General features: G+C 47.8%; 1 protein-coding gene across 1 annotated transcript; it reads left to right on the forward strand.

Annotated features, from left to right (window-relative positions):
* The first annotated feature begins 1,879 nt into the window (after positions 1-1,879).
* On the forward strand, positions 1,880-14,764 carry LOC140712638 (uncharacterized). The gene is made up of 4 exons (XM_073020242.1): positions 1,880-2,111; positions 8,942-9,468; positions 10,412-10,566; positions 14,197-14,764. Exons 1-3 carry the CDS (start codon positions 1,880-1,882, stop codon positions 10,547-10,549), a joined length of 897 nt encoding a protein of 298 aa, XP_072876343.1. The 3' UTR covers positions 10,550-10,566; positions 14,197-14,764.
* The last annotated feature ends 435 nt before the right edge of the window (positions 14,765-15,199 follow it).

The following is a 15,199-nucleotide window of genomic DNA, read 5'->3' on the forward strand; positions in this document are numbered from 1 at the left end:
GGAGGGTCCCCATGCCCTCCTAACACCCTCTTCCTCCTGAAGTTTCTTCAAATTGGCTGGAACAGCTTGGGTTGATTGTAACCAGATGCCTCCTGCTGAGGCACCACACCATGCTGGGCTGTGGTGGTACCAGGCCCTCCTAGTAAAACTCTAACAAGCCAGGCCCACCTTGCAGGGCGCAGGGGCAGGTACACAAGGGAAATGCTTACAGAATTCAGAGGAGAGGGCAATCACTACAAACTGGCATAGCCAGGGGAGGCTGCCTGTAGGAGGTGACACTTCAGCTGGACATCAAAGGACAGACAGGAGGAAAGACCCCCGTCCCGCCCCACCCCAGGCCAGGAGAGAATGGGGAGACACAGAACACAAGCAGCTGGGAGGTGCTGGGAGGGGCGGAGGTAGAGAGGAGGTGGAGGTGGAGAGGAGGTGCAGGGTGAGGCAATGGATTTTGGAATTGAGACTATGAGAAGTGGAGAGCCAGGAGCTGTTTGTGACAGGCTGTGGTAGCTGCCTAGAGAAGCAGAGACAAGCTCCTGGGAACTCAGGCAGGAAGCATGAAGACCCCATACACAACCACACAAAGCACCAGCTTGTATGTCCCCGTTCTTGCTCCAGGCGTCGCCCCCGCAAGTCTGCAGGGATCACTGCCGTCTGCTTTGCCTTCCAGGCGCAAGATGTTGTGGGTATTCTTTTGGCGCCGCTTTCCTTCCCCACCGACTTCTCGCCCTCCACTCCTCCCCACCCGGCACAGGCAGCAGCTCCAGGGCAAGTCTATGCAGGCTCCACACACTGATTCTGACCCGCATAATGGACTCTGCCCGGGCACCCATGTCCAAACCAGCCCAGATGCCCAAAGCACGGGCACTGGTACGAGCCAGGACGGCTGCAGTGCTCCCAGGTGCCCAGTGCTGGGGGTTGGGGGTGCCACGGCTTGGGAGGCTGCCCAGAGGGCGGGAGGGTCCTCTGCAGAGCTCTGCACGCCTGTCGGACTCCTCTTCGGCCTGCAGCGCAGGAAACCCCGTCACCTCCTCGAGGCAGGGACGGTCCTGCCGCCAGCCATTCCTGTGATCCCAGTGGTCTCTGCAGTTACCCCGGGTTCCAGCCGGCGGCGCCGCGCCACCCCGCTCCTGCGGAGGAACCAGGCGCCCTTCACAGGCGCGGCTCACGCGCTTGACTTGCCAGGTGTGAGCCGCCCCACGTGGGCCCGAACGCGGTCAGCTGCATCCAGGAAGCCAGAGCAGGACTTTGAGCAGCAAGATTGCTGTGTTAGACAGCAGAGGGACGTCTGTGGCTGAGAAATTCGCTGCCTAGATGAAGACCCAAGCAAAGGAGTAAGAACCAAATGCAGGTGGGGCAAGGCCAGCCACAACTAATGGTGTTCCAAAGACTTCAGCTCTGAAGTCAGGTTCACACGGCCGTAAACCTCCGCTAGCCTTTTTCTGACAGGGGGATTTAACTTCCCTGCGTCTCAATGTCCACATTTGTAAAACGGGGTCAGCGTCCAACTCAGGTGACTGTTACAAGGGTCACGTTAAATAGTTTATTAATTTTTTAATTAAAAAAACTTCTTTGAGACAGGGTCACTCTGGCTCTGTCACCCAGGCTGGAGTGCAGTGGCGGGATCGCAGCTCTCTGCAGCCTAGACTTCCTGGGCTCAAGCGATTCTTGGGTTTCAGCCTCCTCAGTAGCTGGGGTCGCAGGCCCATGCCGCCAGGCCCAGCTAATTTTAAAAAATTTTTAGGAGAGAGGAGGTCTTGCTGTGTTCCTCTAGAACTCCTGACCTCAAGTAACCCTCCCTCCTCAGCCTCCCAAAGTGCTGAGATTACAGCGGGAGCCACTGTGCCTGGTCTTATTTTTACGTATTTTATACAAAGCGGACATGGCCTGGGACTTAACAGTTGATCACTCAACAATAATTTCCTCTCTCAGCTCCCCAAATATCCTGGAGAGAAAAGTCAGGTACCACACGAAGCTTTGTGGGGATCAAAGCCAGGTGATAACGCGCGTTGCCCTTCCCACAGGCCTGGGAAGGTCAGGGAGGGGCCGACTAGGAAGGGAAGGGGTCAAGGACAGCTGCTGCTGTGTGGAAGCTCAGACTGCACGGATCTGTTGTACAGATCAGGGCCGATCATTCAGGCAGCCGTAATCTGTACAACACTCCCCACCCGTTGTGTTTTGGCCCTGGCTCTGCCGATAGGTGCCAGAAACTCAACTTGAGTTCCCTCTGCTGAATAGTGATGAGAGATGGGCTGGTGGTCAGGGCTGACTGGACTAAGGTTCCTTCTCACCCCATGCCACGCCCCTGTGTGGGCACTGCCCATTCTCCATTCTCTCTGCAGGGACGCTGTGCTGCTCAGCCCAGCCCAAGCAGGGCAGGGAGGGGAGACACTAGAGAGGCTCCCGGGAGCTCCTTGGTAAGAAGTGGCGTTGGATGGATGCAGTCCAACGTCTTTCTCTTTCTGTTGTTGTCAGGTTATTGTGGTATAATTTACATACAGGGAAACTCACACTTTAAAAATGTACAGTTCTGCTTGTTTTGACAAATGTATGCTATAGTGCGGCCACCACCACATCAATATAGGACATTTTCATCACCCTCAGAAGTTCCGTGTTCCACCCCAACTCTTGGTAACCACTGATTGGATTTCATCTCTATAATCTGCATTTTCCAGAATAGCATATAAAGGGAATCCTACACAGCACATATCTTTTTTTTTTTTTTTTTGAGTTGGAGTCTTGCTCTGTTGCCCAGGCCAGAGTGCACTGGTGTGATTTTGGCTCACTGCAATCTCCACCTCCTGGGTTCAAGCGATTCTCCTGCCTCAGCCTCCTGAGTAGCTGGAATTACAGGCACATGCCACCACACCCGGCTAAACTTTTTGTATTTTTTAGTTTCACCATGTTGGCCAGGCTGGTCTTGAATTCCTGACCTCAAGTGATCCACCCACCTCAGCCTCCCAAAGTGCTGGATTATAGGCGTGAGCCACTGTGCCCAGCCAGTACATAGCTTTTTAAGACTGCCTTCTTTCACTCAGTATAAAGCTTTTGAGATTCATTCAGTGTGGATGTACTTTATTTCTTTTTATTGCTGACTGGGCTCCATTATATAGATGTACCACAATCTGTTATCCATTTGCCAGTTCTTGGCTATCATTAGATGAAGCTGCTAGAACATTTATGTACAGGTCCTTGTGTGGGCATATGTTTTCATTTCTCTTGGGTAATATCTAGGAATGAGATTACTGAGTCATGTGGTGAGTACATGTTTACTTTTGGGAAAAAAGAAAATAAAGTCAAACTTTTCCAGAGCGGTGGTGGCATTTTGCATTCCCACCAAGCAATGTCTGAGTGTTCCTGTTACTCTGCGTCCTCACCAGCATTTGGTGTTGTCGGTTGTTTTTTAATTTTAATTTTTAGCCTTCTTAATAGATGTGTACTGGTATCTCATTATAGCTTTAATTTTCATTTCCCTCTTCTCTGATGATTTTGAGCATCTTTTCCTGTGCTAATTTGCTATTTATATCTTCTTTGGTGAAGTGCCTGTTTAAATCTTTGGGCTGTTTTTTGTTTCTTTGTTTTTGAGGGTTTTTTAAATTGAGTTTTTAGAATTTGTATGTATCCTAGTAACAAGCCCTTTGTCAGCTAAGTATGTTGCAAAAATTTCCTCCCAGTCTGTGACTTGTCTTTTATACTTAACAGTGTCTTTTAATGAACAGATGTTTGTAATTTTGATGAAGTCCAATTATCAACATTTTCTTCTATGGTTCTTGTTTTTGTGTCCTACCAAAGAACACTGCCTCATTCAAGGTCACAAAGGCTTTCTCTTATGTTTTCTTCCAGAAGATTTATGGTTTTCACTCTTACATTTATATCTCTGACCCATTTTGAATTTGTTAATTTTGGTATATGGTGTGAGGTAGGGGCCAAGAATCATTCTTTAAAATATATGGAGATCTAGTTGTCACGGTCCCATTTCTTGCAATCACTATCCTTTCTCCCATTGAATTGCTTTGGTGCTTTGTTGAAATCAATTGACCATATATGCATACATCTACTTCTGGACTCTATTTTGTTCTGTTAATCTATCTTTCATTCTTATGCCAACATTATAATGTGTTAATTGCTATTACAAGATTCAAGTAAGTAATGAAATCAAGTAGTGTAAGTCCTCCAACTTTGTTCTTATTTTTCAAAATTGTTTTGGCTATTCTATGTCCTTTCTACTTCTATATAAATTTTAGAACCAATTTCTCAATTTCTAAAAAAAAAATTCCTGGTGGAATTTTGATTTGGATTGAGTTGAATCTATAGAACAATTTAGGAATAAAATACATCTTAATAGTGAGTGTTCTGATTTACTAGCATGGTATTTCTCTACATTTATTTACCTCTTTGTTAATTTCTCTCTCCAATGTTTAATTGTTTTCAGGTATAGGTCTTGAACATATTTTGTTAAATTTATCCCTACTTATTTCATGTTTTAAAAATGTTATTGTAAGTGGCATTTTAAAAATTTGAACTTATAATTGTTTGTTGCTAGTATTTATAAATACAATTGACTTTTTAAATTGAGACATTATTTCCTGATTCTATATACATGGTAAGTTGATCAACTATCCCATTGGTCTGGGACTGTACCATTTTTAACACTAAAAGTCCTAAAGAAGAAGCCAAAAAGTTAAAAGTAAACTCTCCCTTGGGAAGAGAAAAGTTGAGGTTTTCAGTTATTGATACAAGAGATTAGGGGAAAAGTACAAAACCCACATGGCAACCCCAGAAACAGAGGCTGAAGGCAACATGGGTTTTAGTGTCAAATGGACACATCACCTTCCTTAGTCTCTGTTGCTAAGGACAACCACCATGATTTGCAGTACACCATAGAGGATCATCCATTATTATGTCACTCCTTGTGATGTAACTTAAGCGCACTGTAATCTTGAATGTGACCATCCACTTTGCCTGTGGATTAATTGTTGTGCTTTGTACTGAGACACTGCTAGTTTAGTTTTAGCATGGTGAATACTGGGGCCATGTTTTCTTAAGCATTCAGGTGATGAAAATGAGGAAATGGTATTGCAATATCAATGCCAATGTGACCCAAATGACCTTGTTATTTTAATGACAGGTGGAGTGACACAGACAACTGGATGAGGGAGGTAAAGAATCAAAACAAGGGATACTGCACAACAAGCAGAGAGAATTCGGGGTTGGCATGGTGGAAGAAGGGACTGTCGAGACTGCCTCATAAGTCCCCAGTGAGATAGGCAAGTATGTCCAAATTAACCAAAAAGGCTTTTGTCTCCCCAAAAGATATCAATTGAAAATAGTGGCTGCTGAATTAGCTAGGGCATACTACAAAAATGAATTTGTGTGATTGTGCTGCTCCTTTGATTGTTTTTCGAAACTGAGCAGAGGCACATTTCCTCATTCACAGGCTGTAACTGAACTATCATGTGGGGGAACAAAGGGAGAAGTGTTGATGGCAGCTGTATTGGCCCTTTACAACATGCAGTGGATTCTGCCAGACTCCACCAACGGTTATGCTTTCTACAGTAACCAAGTGCTGCATCCAATCATGGCAATGAAAAACAGTTCTCCTTACTTGTAAACACTTTGATTTGAAAAAAAGGAGTTTCAAATCATCCTTTTTATTTCTATGAAGATTTTAATCCACCTGCAGAAAAAAAAAAAAGAATGTTGATGCTATCTTGTCCAAATACAAACATGACTTTGCCCATCTGCCTATTTGGCAGACGGTGCAAATGTAAATTTTTGCAAATTCCATGCAGTCTATGAACTCTTTACCAAAGAAAAGTTAAAAATGTTAGCCACTAAGTGTCCTGCACACTTTGTACACATCAGTAAAAGCGGGTGGAGTTTGCTTCCCTGCGATATTGATGCTTTCCAAATGAAAGCTTTGATTTGCTTTTCAGTTCCTTCAAAGCATGAAAAAGCACTTAATGAGATTTTTCACATTCCAGAAATGGAAGGAGATGGCCTCCTTTGGACATGTGCCTACAAGAGGGCTGTCACTGTTGCCAGGGTAAAAAGGCAGCCTGCCATACAACCGTATTTTCAAAGTATGGGACAAGAAGAATGTCCTTGTCTAATTTGGAAATATATTAAGAATGAAAATAGAGAAAACGATTATAGTTAAACAGTCAAACTGAAACTTATAAGTTGTTCCTCCAAAACTGCCTGATGATCTTTGAGGAGCCCATAAGGGCTGTGGAAAAGCATGAACTCTGAGTTGTCGATGTTATAGGTAGGTAGTGACAAAGCTCATATAATGAAAAATGACTCATTTTTTGGAAACGAAACCAAAATGTCACCAGAAAAGGACAGCCAATTTAAACAAGACTTTCTCACTTCTTTACTAAAACTGTAACTTATTTGGAATTCAAGTTCAAAGTATCTCCGTGCTTTAAAACTATTTTTCCTGAGAGACACACAGACAGGGAGAGAGACAGAGAGGTTTAACTTCCAATGACATGCAGTGTGCTCAGAAATGTTCAAAAAGGGCCGGGCATGGTTGCTCACGCCAGCACTTTGGGAGGCCAAGGTGGGCAGATCACCTAAGGTTAGGAGGTTGAGACCAACCTGGCCAACATGGTGAACCCCGTCTCTACTAAAAATACAAAAATTAGCCGGGGATGGTGGCGCACGCCTGTACTCCCAGCTACTTGGGAGGCTGAGGCCGGAGGATCACTTGAACCTGAGAGGTTGAGGTTGTAGTGAACTGAGATTGCACCACTGTACACTAGTCAAAGCAACAGAGTAAGACTCCATCTCAAAAAAAAAAACAGTTCAAAAAGGATGGATATCTTAGCCATGGATATCCTACATGATAGATGCAAAAGATGACAAACTGCTGGTTTACCTAAACCAGCCTGCAGATGCAAAGTGAATGGACATCTTTGGACAGCTGGAAACGAACCCCTACAAATCTAAAACCCTGCTGTTGCTGGTAGGTACAATCCTAAGTATTTCATTCTCAAACGCTTTTGTTGAGATAACAGCTTGAGGCCTTCACACTGGCCTGACCTCATGAGTCAGTGTACTGTGGACGCTCTAACAGCAGAGCTACAAGTCAAAGGATTTTCCATTTAACTATGTTCAGTTTCATCACTACATCAAGGAAGAACTTCCTACTAAAGGCTGCAGGCAAGGAAATCAAGAGTCAAAATATCCTACTGTATCGTAGGACCAAAATTTCTTTCTTTCCTTCTTTCCTTCTTCCTCCCGTCCCCTCCCCTCCCCTCCCTTCCCCTCCCCTCCCCTCCCCTCCCCTCCCCTCCCCTCCCCTCCGCTCCTCTCCCCTCTCCTTTCCTTTCCTTTCCTTTCTTTCTGTAGATGGAGTCTCACTCTTGCCCAGGCTGGAGTGCAGTGGCGTGATCTTGTCTCACTGCAACCTCCACCTCCCAGGTTCAAGCAGTCCTCTTGCCTCAGCCTGCTGAGTAGCTGGGACTACAGGCGGGTGCCACCACGGGCGACTAATTTTTGTTTTTTTAGTAGAGACAGGGTTTCACCATGTTGGCCAGGCTGGTCTCAAACCCCCGATCTCAAGTGATCGGCTCGCCTCGGCCTCCCAAAGTGTTAGGATTACAGGCATGAGCCACCACGCCCAGCCCATCATTGTTATTTTTGATTAAATATTAGTAATATCTTTTTAAATACTCCTATTATATTATATTCACCATTTTTAAAGTCTTACATTTATGTATTTTGGTACAAAATTTAAGTGTCTAATAATAAGTTAAAATAAATTGCTAAATCACCAGACAGGAAGAAACATTATAAAACTATTTTTATATTTTTCTCACACATGTTGTTATTAGTCCTATTATTACTAATAGCCACTGTGAACTAATCATATCGTTTTCTTTAAATAATAGCATTTATACAGAAGAAAGGTAAAAAATACACAATATGTATATTTCGAATAAGCACCATATGTGTATACTATTTATTTTTTATTTTTTAGAGACAGGGTCTCTCCCTTTGTGTTACAGGCTGGAGTGCAGTAGCACCATCACAGCTCACTGAAGCCTGGACCTGTTGAGCTCAAAGGGTCCTCCCTCCTCAGCCTCCCCAGGTAGCTGGGACTACAGGTGCAGGCCACCACGGCTATTTTTTTTTCATTTTTGTACAGACGGAGTCTCACTATATTGGTTGCCCAGGCTGGTCTCAAACTCCTAAGCTCAAGTGATCCTCCCGCCTCAGCCTCCTAAAGTGCTGGGATTACAGGCGTCTGCCACCGCGCCGGCCTACAATAATTTTTAACATACTATATTATGTTGATTTTTTTTTTTTTTTTTTTTTTTTTTGAGACGGAGTTTCGCTCTTTTTGCCCAGGCTGGAGTGCAATGGCACGATCTCAGCTCACCACAACCTCCACCTCCTGGGTTCAAGCAATTCTCCTGCCTCAGCCTCCTGAGTAGCTGGGATTACAGGCATGCACCACCATGCCTGGCTAATTTTGTATTTTTAGTAGAGACGGGGTTTCTCCGTGTTGGTCAGGCTGGTCTTGAACTCCCAACCTCAGGTGATCCACCCGCCTCGGCCTCCCAAAGTGCTGGGATTACAGGAGTGAGCCACCGCGCCTGTTCCGGGATGGATCTCTGAAGTGTGTCGTTGAATACACGTCCCATCTCCTGTCCGCCTGGGTCTTCTCTAAGCCCTAGCGCTTAAGGGCCAACTAAGACCTAAGACCCGGTCGCTGCCCCCAAGGGGCTCAGTTTGGTGGTGAAACCAGACACACACAAAAAAACCAGAGAGCAAGGCGGAAGGTGACATTAAATAAGTCGCCCCAGGTGTGCCTGGGCGGGCCTAACCCAGGACGGGCTCTCCAGGAAGCCTTCCTGGAGGAGGCAGGCCTCAGCTGGACCGCAGGCGCCCAGGAGGAGCTGGGGGTGGTGGTGGTGGTGGGGGCGAGGGTGAGGGCAGTTGGAGTTTCGGGGCAGAGTGAAGAGGAGGGGAGGCCCGGACCTGGGCCTTTCCAGGCAGGCGGCCCAAACGGATCTACGCAGCCAGCGCCCCCTCCCAGCTGGGGTCTGCGCGTCCCCCTCCAGGCCGCTGGCGGGGAGAGTCTGGCAGTCTGAAGGCCCCGGGGCAGCAGGACTGGGAGAGCCGGGGTCTCCCTCCTGTCCCCTGCTCCCGGGAGACCCGCGTTTCCAGGGCACCGTCCTTTACCCGGGGCCGCCGTCCTCCCGGGCTCAGCTTCTGGCGAGACCACCGCGCCCCGCAGCGCCGGTGTCACGGCCCCACGGAGGGCCAGGAGCCTCCAGGGCGCCCCAGCCGCGGGGCGGCTGCTGCCGGGCGGTGCCACAGCAGGGCCCGCGCGGCCCATCCCGCGCCGCGCCCCCACCTCCGCCAGCACCGTTGCCAGCGGCCCGGCTGCGAGCCCGCCGGCGCCCGGCCACCCGCCCGCTGCGTCGCCTGGCGGCGCGCCTGCAGCTGAGTCAGCCTGTGAGTCAGCGCCCCCTGACCGCGCCGCGTCTGGGCCGGGAGGGACGCCGACGGCGCGGGCGGGGAGAGGGGGAGACACGGAGTGGGAAGGCGGGAAGGACGCGGAGCGGGGCTGGGGGAGGAGGAGGGGGCGGGGCAGGCAACTCGGAGGGTGGGGGGGAGGAGGAGGAGGCAGCAATTCGGAGAGGGGATGAGGAGAGAGCGGAGCAGAAAGAGGGAGGGAGGGCACGCGGGGAGAGGGAGAGGGGAGGCTACCCAGGAACCAGCTCATCCTCAGAGTGTCTCCAAGTCAGGCCTGCACAAGGTTACCTGAGGCTCCCAGGAGTGTGGCCTGCAGCCCGGGGCACACTGTCTTGGTGATCCAGGTTTTGGCCTATGGAAAGTCTACACTGTGGCTTAAGGTGGTCCTATTCAAACTTTATTTCAAAAACCTCAACCCTGTATTTCTCTTAAGAAGTACATTTTACATCGCAACCAAGTTCCACAAAACCGTATTTCTCCCTATACAGGACTGCAGGGATGCACTCTTTACACTATGTATTCTGGGTTTTTTTTGTTGTTGGTGGTGGTCGTTTTTGATGATGACAGTGATGAAACACTAAACTGATTTTATGATCTATTAATAGGTTGCAACCTGCTGTATAAAGAACACCTTTGAAAGTATCAGGCATATCTGTCTTTTGTCTTTTAAATACAATGCACAGCAGCGGGAAAGGGCCTGCTCACCTGCTGGCCAGAGGCTTCCTGCTCTCAGCTTCCATGACTACTTTTTTTGAGACAGAGTCTTGCTTTGTCACCCAAGCTGGAGTGCAGTGGCGCGAACACGCCTCACTGCAGCCTCAACGTCCCGGGCACAAGTGATCCTCCTGCCTCAGCCTCCCAAGTAGCTGGGACTACAGGCGTGGACCACCACACCTGGCTAATTTTTAAATTTTTTTTGTAGAGATGGGGTCTCACTATGTTGTTCAAGCTGGTCTCAAAAAACTCCTGGGCTCAAGCGATCCTCCTGCCTCAGCCTCCCAAAGAGCTGGGACCCACAACTCCCACGGATTCCCATGGACCTGAGACAGAGCCTCCATAGGCAAGAAACACACCACGGTTTGTGTTTGTTTATGTTGTTTGTGTTTGGATGTGCACTGAATCCTGGTAACTGGGATTACCTGGGGTGGGAGGGCACTAGGGATGAGAGGAGGACTTTTCGCTCTACTTCGCTGCTGGTTGAATTTTTGTCACATATATTACTTAAAAATCTTTATTTAAAAGCATTTCTCTTTTTTCTTTTTCTTTTTCTTTTTTCTTTTTTTTTTTTTTTTGAGACGGAGTCTGGCTCTGTCGCCCGGGCTGGAGTGCAGTGGCCGGATCTCAGCTCATTGCAAGCTCCGCCTCCCGGGTTCACGCCATTCTCCTGCCTCAGCCTCCTGAGTAGCTGGGACTACAGGCGCCCGCCACCTCGCCCGGCTATTTTTTTGTATTTTTTAAGTAGAGACGGGGTTTCACCGTGTTAGCCAGGATGGTCTCGATCTCCTGACCTCGTGATCCGCCCGTCTCGGCCTCCCAAAGTGCTGGGATTACAGGCTTGAGCCACCGCGCCCGGCCATTTAAAAGCATTTCAAGCCTACAAAAAGGTGTCAGAAACAAATGTGACACACAGTCACGCTGCCGTTCTCCCCATTCCACACCCTGCAGAAATCTCTAGCTAGCTTCAGTACTTCTCTGAGGAGTGAGGAGTGGATGAAGCCTCAGAATGCTTTATTTTATATATAATTTTTTTTCTGAGACGAAGTCGCAGGCTGGTCTCAAATTCCTGGGCTCAAGCAATCCTCCTGCCTTGGTCAAGCATGAGCCACTACGCCTGGCCAAGGAGCTGATTTCTGATCCTAGGTCTTGAAATTTTTCTTTTCTTTTCTTTTTCTTTCTTTCTTTTTTCGGTAAACTTTTATTTTAGGTTCAGGGTGCATGTGCAGGTTTGTTATATAGGTAAACTTGTATCATGGGGGTTTATTGTGCAGATTATTTCATCACTCAGGTACTATGCCTAGTACCCAGTTCAAAATCTTTTCTTTTTTTTTTTTTTTTTTTTTTGAGACGGAGTCTTGCTCTGCCGCCCAGGCTGGAGTGCAGTGGCCGGATCTCAGCTCACTGCAAGCTCCGCCTCCCGGGTTCCCGCCATTCTCCTGTCTCAGCCTCCCGAGTAGCTGGGACTACAGGCGCCGCCACCTCGCCCGGCTGGTGTTTTGTATTTTTTAGTAGAGACGGGGTTTCACTGTGTTAGCCAGGATGGTCTCGATCTCCTGACCTCGTGATCCGCCCGTCTCGGCCTCCCAAAGTGCTGGGATTACAGGCTTGAGCCACCGCGCCCGGCCTTTTTTTTTTTTTTTTTTGAGGAAGGGTCTCACTCTGTGGCCCAGGCTGGTGTGCAGTGGCACAATCTCAGCTCACTGCAACCTCTGAATCCCAGGCTCAGGTGATCCTCCCACCTCAGCCTCCTGAGTGGCGCACACCACCATACCCAGCTGATTTTTCTATTTTTAGTAGAGATAGGGTTTCTCCATGTTGCCCAGGTTGGTCTCGAACTCTCAGGTTCAAGCAATCCACCTACCTTGGCCTCCCAAAGTGCTGGGATTACAGACATGAGCCACTTTGCTCGGCCCCAATTCAGAATTCTAACACAGTCTTCTGAGTAGTCTCACCGATTGATCGTGTCAAAATTGTTGAAAGCTGTTTGCTGTCCTGTAGACTGTCCCCTCTGACATTGTCCACAGCACCAAATCTGGCCTGCAGGTGATCTGGAGCCATCTCATCAGCAGGCAGGTCTGTCCCAGGTCCTGGCTCTGCCCAGGGAACTGGCAGTTCCTGAGAAGTGCGAGGTATGCAGTTACCTTTCAACACCTCTTCAGTCCCTATCCCCCAGAGCATTTAGGGTCTTTTTGGGGAGATATACCAAAAACCAAGAGTAATTAAGATGGGACTTGGACTCTGGCCTGGAGAAGATTCTAACGTAGTTGGAGAACAATACAAAGCAGCACAAATCAGATTGCTTATGTGTTGGGTGTAGGTGGTTAATGAAGTTGGCCTTTGGGACTGTTTGGGCTTGGAAGGCCCTGGAGGAACCTCCTCTAGGACATGGGACCTGAAAAATCTCCTAGCTGGTGGTTGCCACTGTGAATCCCTCTCTCCAGGACAGAGAAACCTGACATTGCCTAGGCCGCCACATTTGATCTGGCTTGTTCTAAATCAACTCTTGAGAGCCTGCTGTATTAAAGGAGAAAGTGCCCTTTGGCTCACTGGGAGTAAGAAATACAGCCGTCAGGAAAACCAGAAAGTCCGTGCCTGCTGCAGGCACACTCCTGGCTCCACAGGAAACTCCACCAGGGAAGGCAGTTATTACAGAAGAGAACACTGCTTGGAGTTGTGGACGCTGTTGCCCGCCCAGCTTCTATTCTCCCCTTCCTTCCTAACAGCACCCCAGTTTTGTTCAGGTATCTGCCTGTCCACATGTGCTTCAGGGAAAGCTGGCCCTTGCTCAGCCCCTTGCCCGCAGCTCCTGAGTTGGGGCTGTGGACGCTAATTTTTCAGAGAGTGATCTCATTGTATTTGCCAACCTGCGCATAACATTTCCTGGCCCAAGGTTTACTTCAGGAATGGGCTTGTAATCAAATTCAGCCCAGTGGAATATGAAGGTAAGTTTGGAGACTCCTGGGGAAGAAACGTGCTCCTGTTCTTTAAGGAGAGAACTACCACAAGAGCCCCCAGTCTCCTCCAGAGTGGCAAGCAGGCATGGGATCTGAAACTTCTAGAACCATTTGGCCATCAGGAAGAAGTCAGCCTGATAACAAAGACAGCCCCAGAAGATGGTGTAGTTAAAGAAATCAGAGAGAAACAGAGTCAGGTTGCTGGATCATTCTGATCCTGAAGCCTCCATTGCATCTAATCACATACTCCTGTGGTTGGCAGAGGGGTGCATCTTGGATTGCCGCTGGGGACGAAAGCAGATTCCCGAAACCAGATGTCCCAGCTGTCCCAGCTGGGTCCTGCATCTCTGCCTGCCATTGCCCCTGGGTCCTGCTGGTGTTCTGTTTCCAGTCCAGGATCTCCTTCAGAATCCAACATGGCACTTGTTTCCTGCCATTTGGGGCCGTTCCCTCATCTTTCTTTGTCACTGTGACACTGGCCAGCTATTTTATAGGACATTTCTCGCTTTGGATTTGTCTGATGTTTTCTCAGTATTAGATTGAGGATATGCATTTTTTGGCACCAATGCCATTGAAGTGATGCTGTGCGCCTCTCAGGACCCTCTGTCAGGGGAGGGGTGATGATATATCTCATGACTGGTCATGGTAGCTCTGATCACTTGGTTAAAGTGGCATCTCTCTGAAGTTTCTCCACTGGAAAGTTGCTATTTTCCCTTTGTAATTAATAAATATCCTGTGGGGGAGATGCTTTATGAGTATGTAAATATCCTGTTTCTCATCATATTTTTGCCTACTAATTTTAGCATCAGTTGATGATTCCTGGCTGCAACAGTTATTACCATAGTTTTTGGCAAATGGTGATTTTCTTTGTACATCGCTTTTTCTATATTTATTAATTGGAATTCTACTGTAAAAAAGAACTCTTTCCCCCATGTGTATTTATTCCATTATTTTTGTATCTGTATGAGCTCTTGGATATTTGTCTTATTCTATGGGTTATAATTCATTGCAATTATTTTTACTCAAATTGTACCAGATCTGGGATCTGTACCCGATATTGGGATCTCCTTCGTTGACTCCTGTGCGCTCCTATGTCCTCGGACACGCCCCATCGTTCCTTGATCCCTTCCTTACATTCTGGCACAAGATGCTCCAGGCTCATCTGGTACTCTCCCTGTCCCAGCCATGGAATCAACTGTTTCTCTAAGAGCCCTGACTTGTTTTGCTGGAGGATGGTATTGAGAAAGTGAGATCTGGGCACCAGTCACATTTAACTTGGTCAAATGCAAATGCAGAACTGTGCTGACAGGCAGGACAGTGTGGGAAGGAGTGGTCGGACTGCAGGGCCCAGGCGAGGGGCAGCGGGACAGACAGACTGTGAGAGGGAGGGCAGCTTGGCCGCTCAGTCCTTGGCTGGGAGCCCCTGTCGGGAGCACGGCCTGTGGATTCAGCACTGGCAGAGCTTGCCTCTAGGACTGTACACCTGGAGGCTGCAGTTGGGAGGGAGAGGAAAAACTTTTACTTTTTAAAAATCATGGGCATCTATTATTAATACTTTTAAAATTATAATAATAAAAGCAGAAAAGGTCTGCTTTTCTATTTTTTTGACCATGTGTACAATTTTTGTTTCCTTTTCTCAAACTGAAGAACAGTGGAGCAGAAGCAGATGGACTGTCAAATAACATGGGCTCTCACTGCGCCACACTCACTGGTGTGGTGGGTCTTTGTGCAGGGATCCAGCTGCACTCCAGATCCCAATCATGACATCCTTAAGGCTCAGAGCCAGGGGGGGCTGCAGAGACCATCTTAGGCTGGGGCTTTCAAACTCTCCTGATTGCCACCCACAGCAAAGAAAAAGTCTATTTTATACCATGACCTACCATACATTCAAAATTTTATGGCACAGTATTCACTCTTGTTATGTGCGACATACTCAATTGTCTATTTTATGCAGGTTATTTCCTGCTAGTTTGCCATACTCTTATTATGCAAATGGGAAAGTGAGGCCTTAAAAAGGGGAATGAGTGCCCAAAGACTGC

This window comes from Chlorocebus sabaeus, chromosome 10 (genome assembly GCF_047675955.1).
Source record: "Chlorocebus sabaeus isolate Y175 chromosome 10, mChlSab1.0.hap1, whole genome shotgun sequence".
Taxonomy (NCBI): Eukaryota; Metazoa; Chordata; class Mammalia; order Primates; family Cercopithecidae; genus Chlorocebus; species Chlorocebus sabaeus.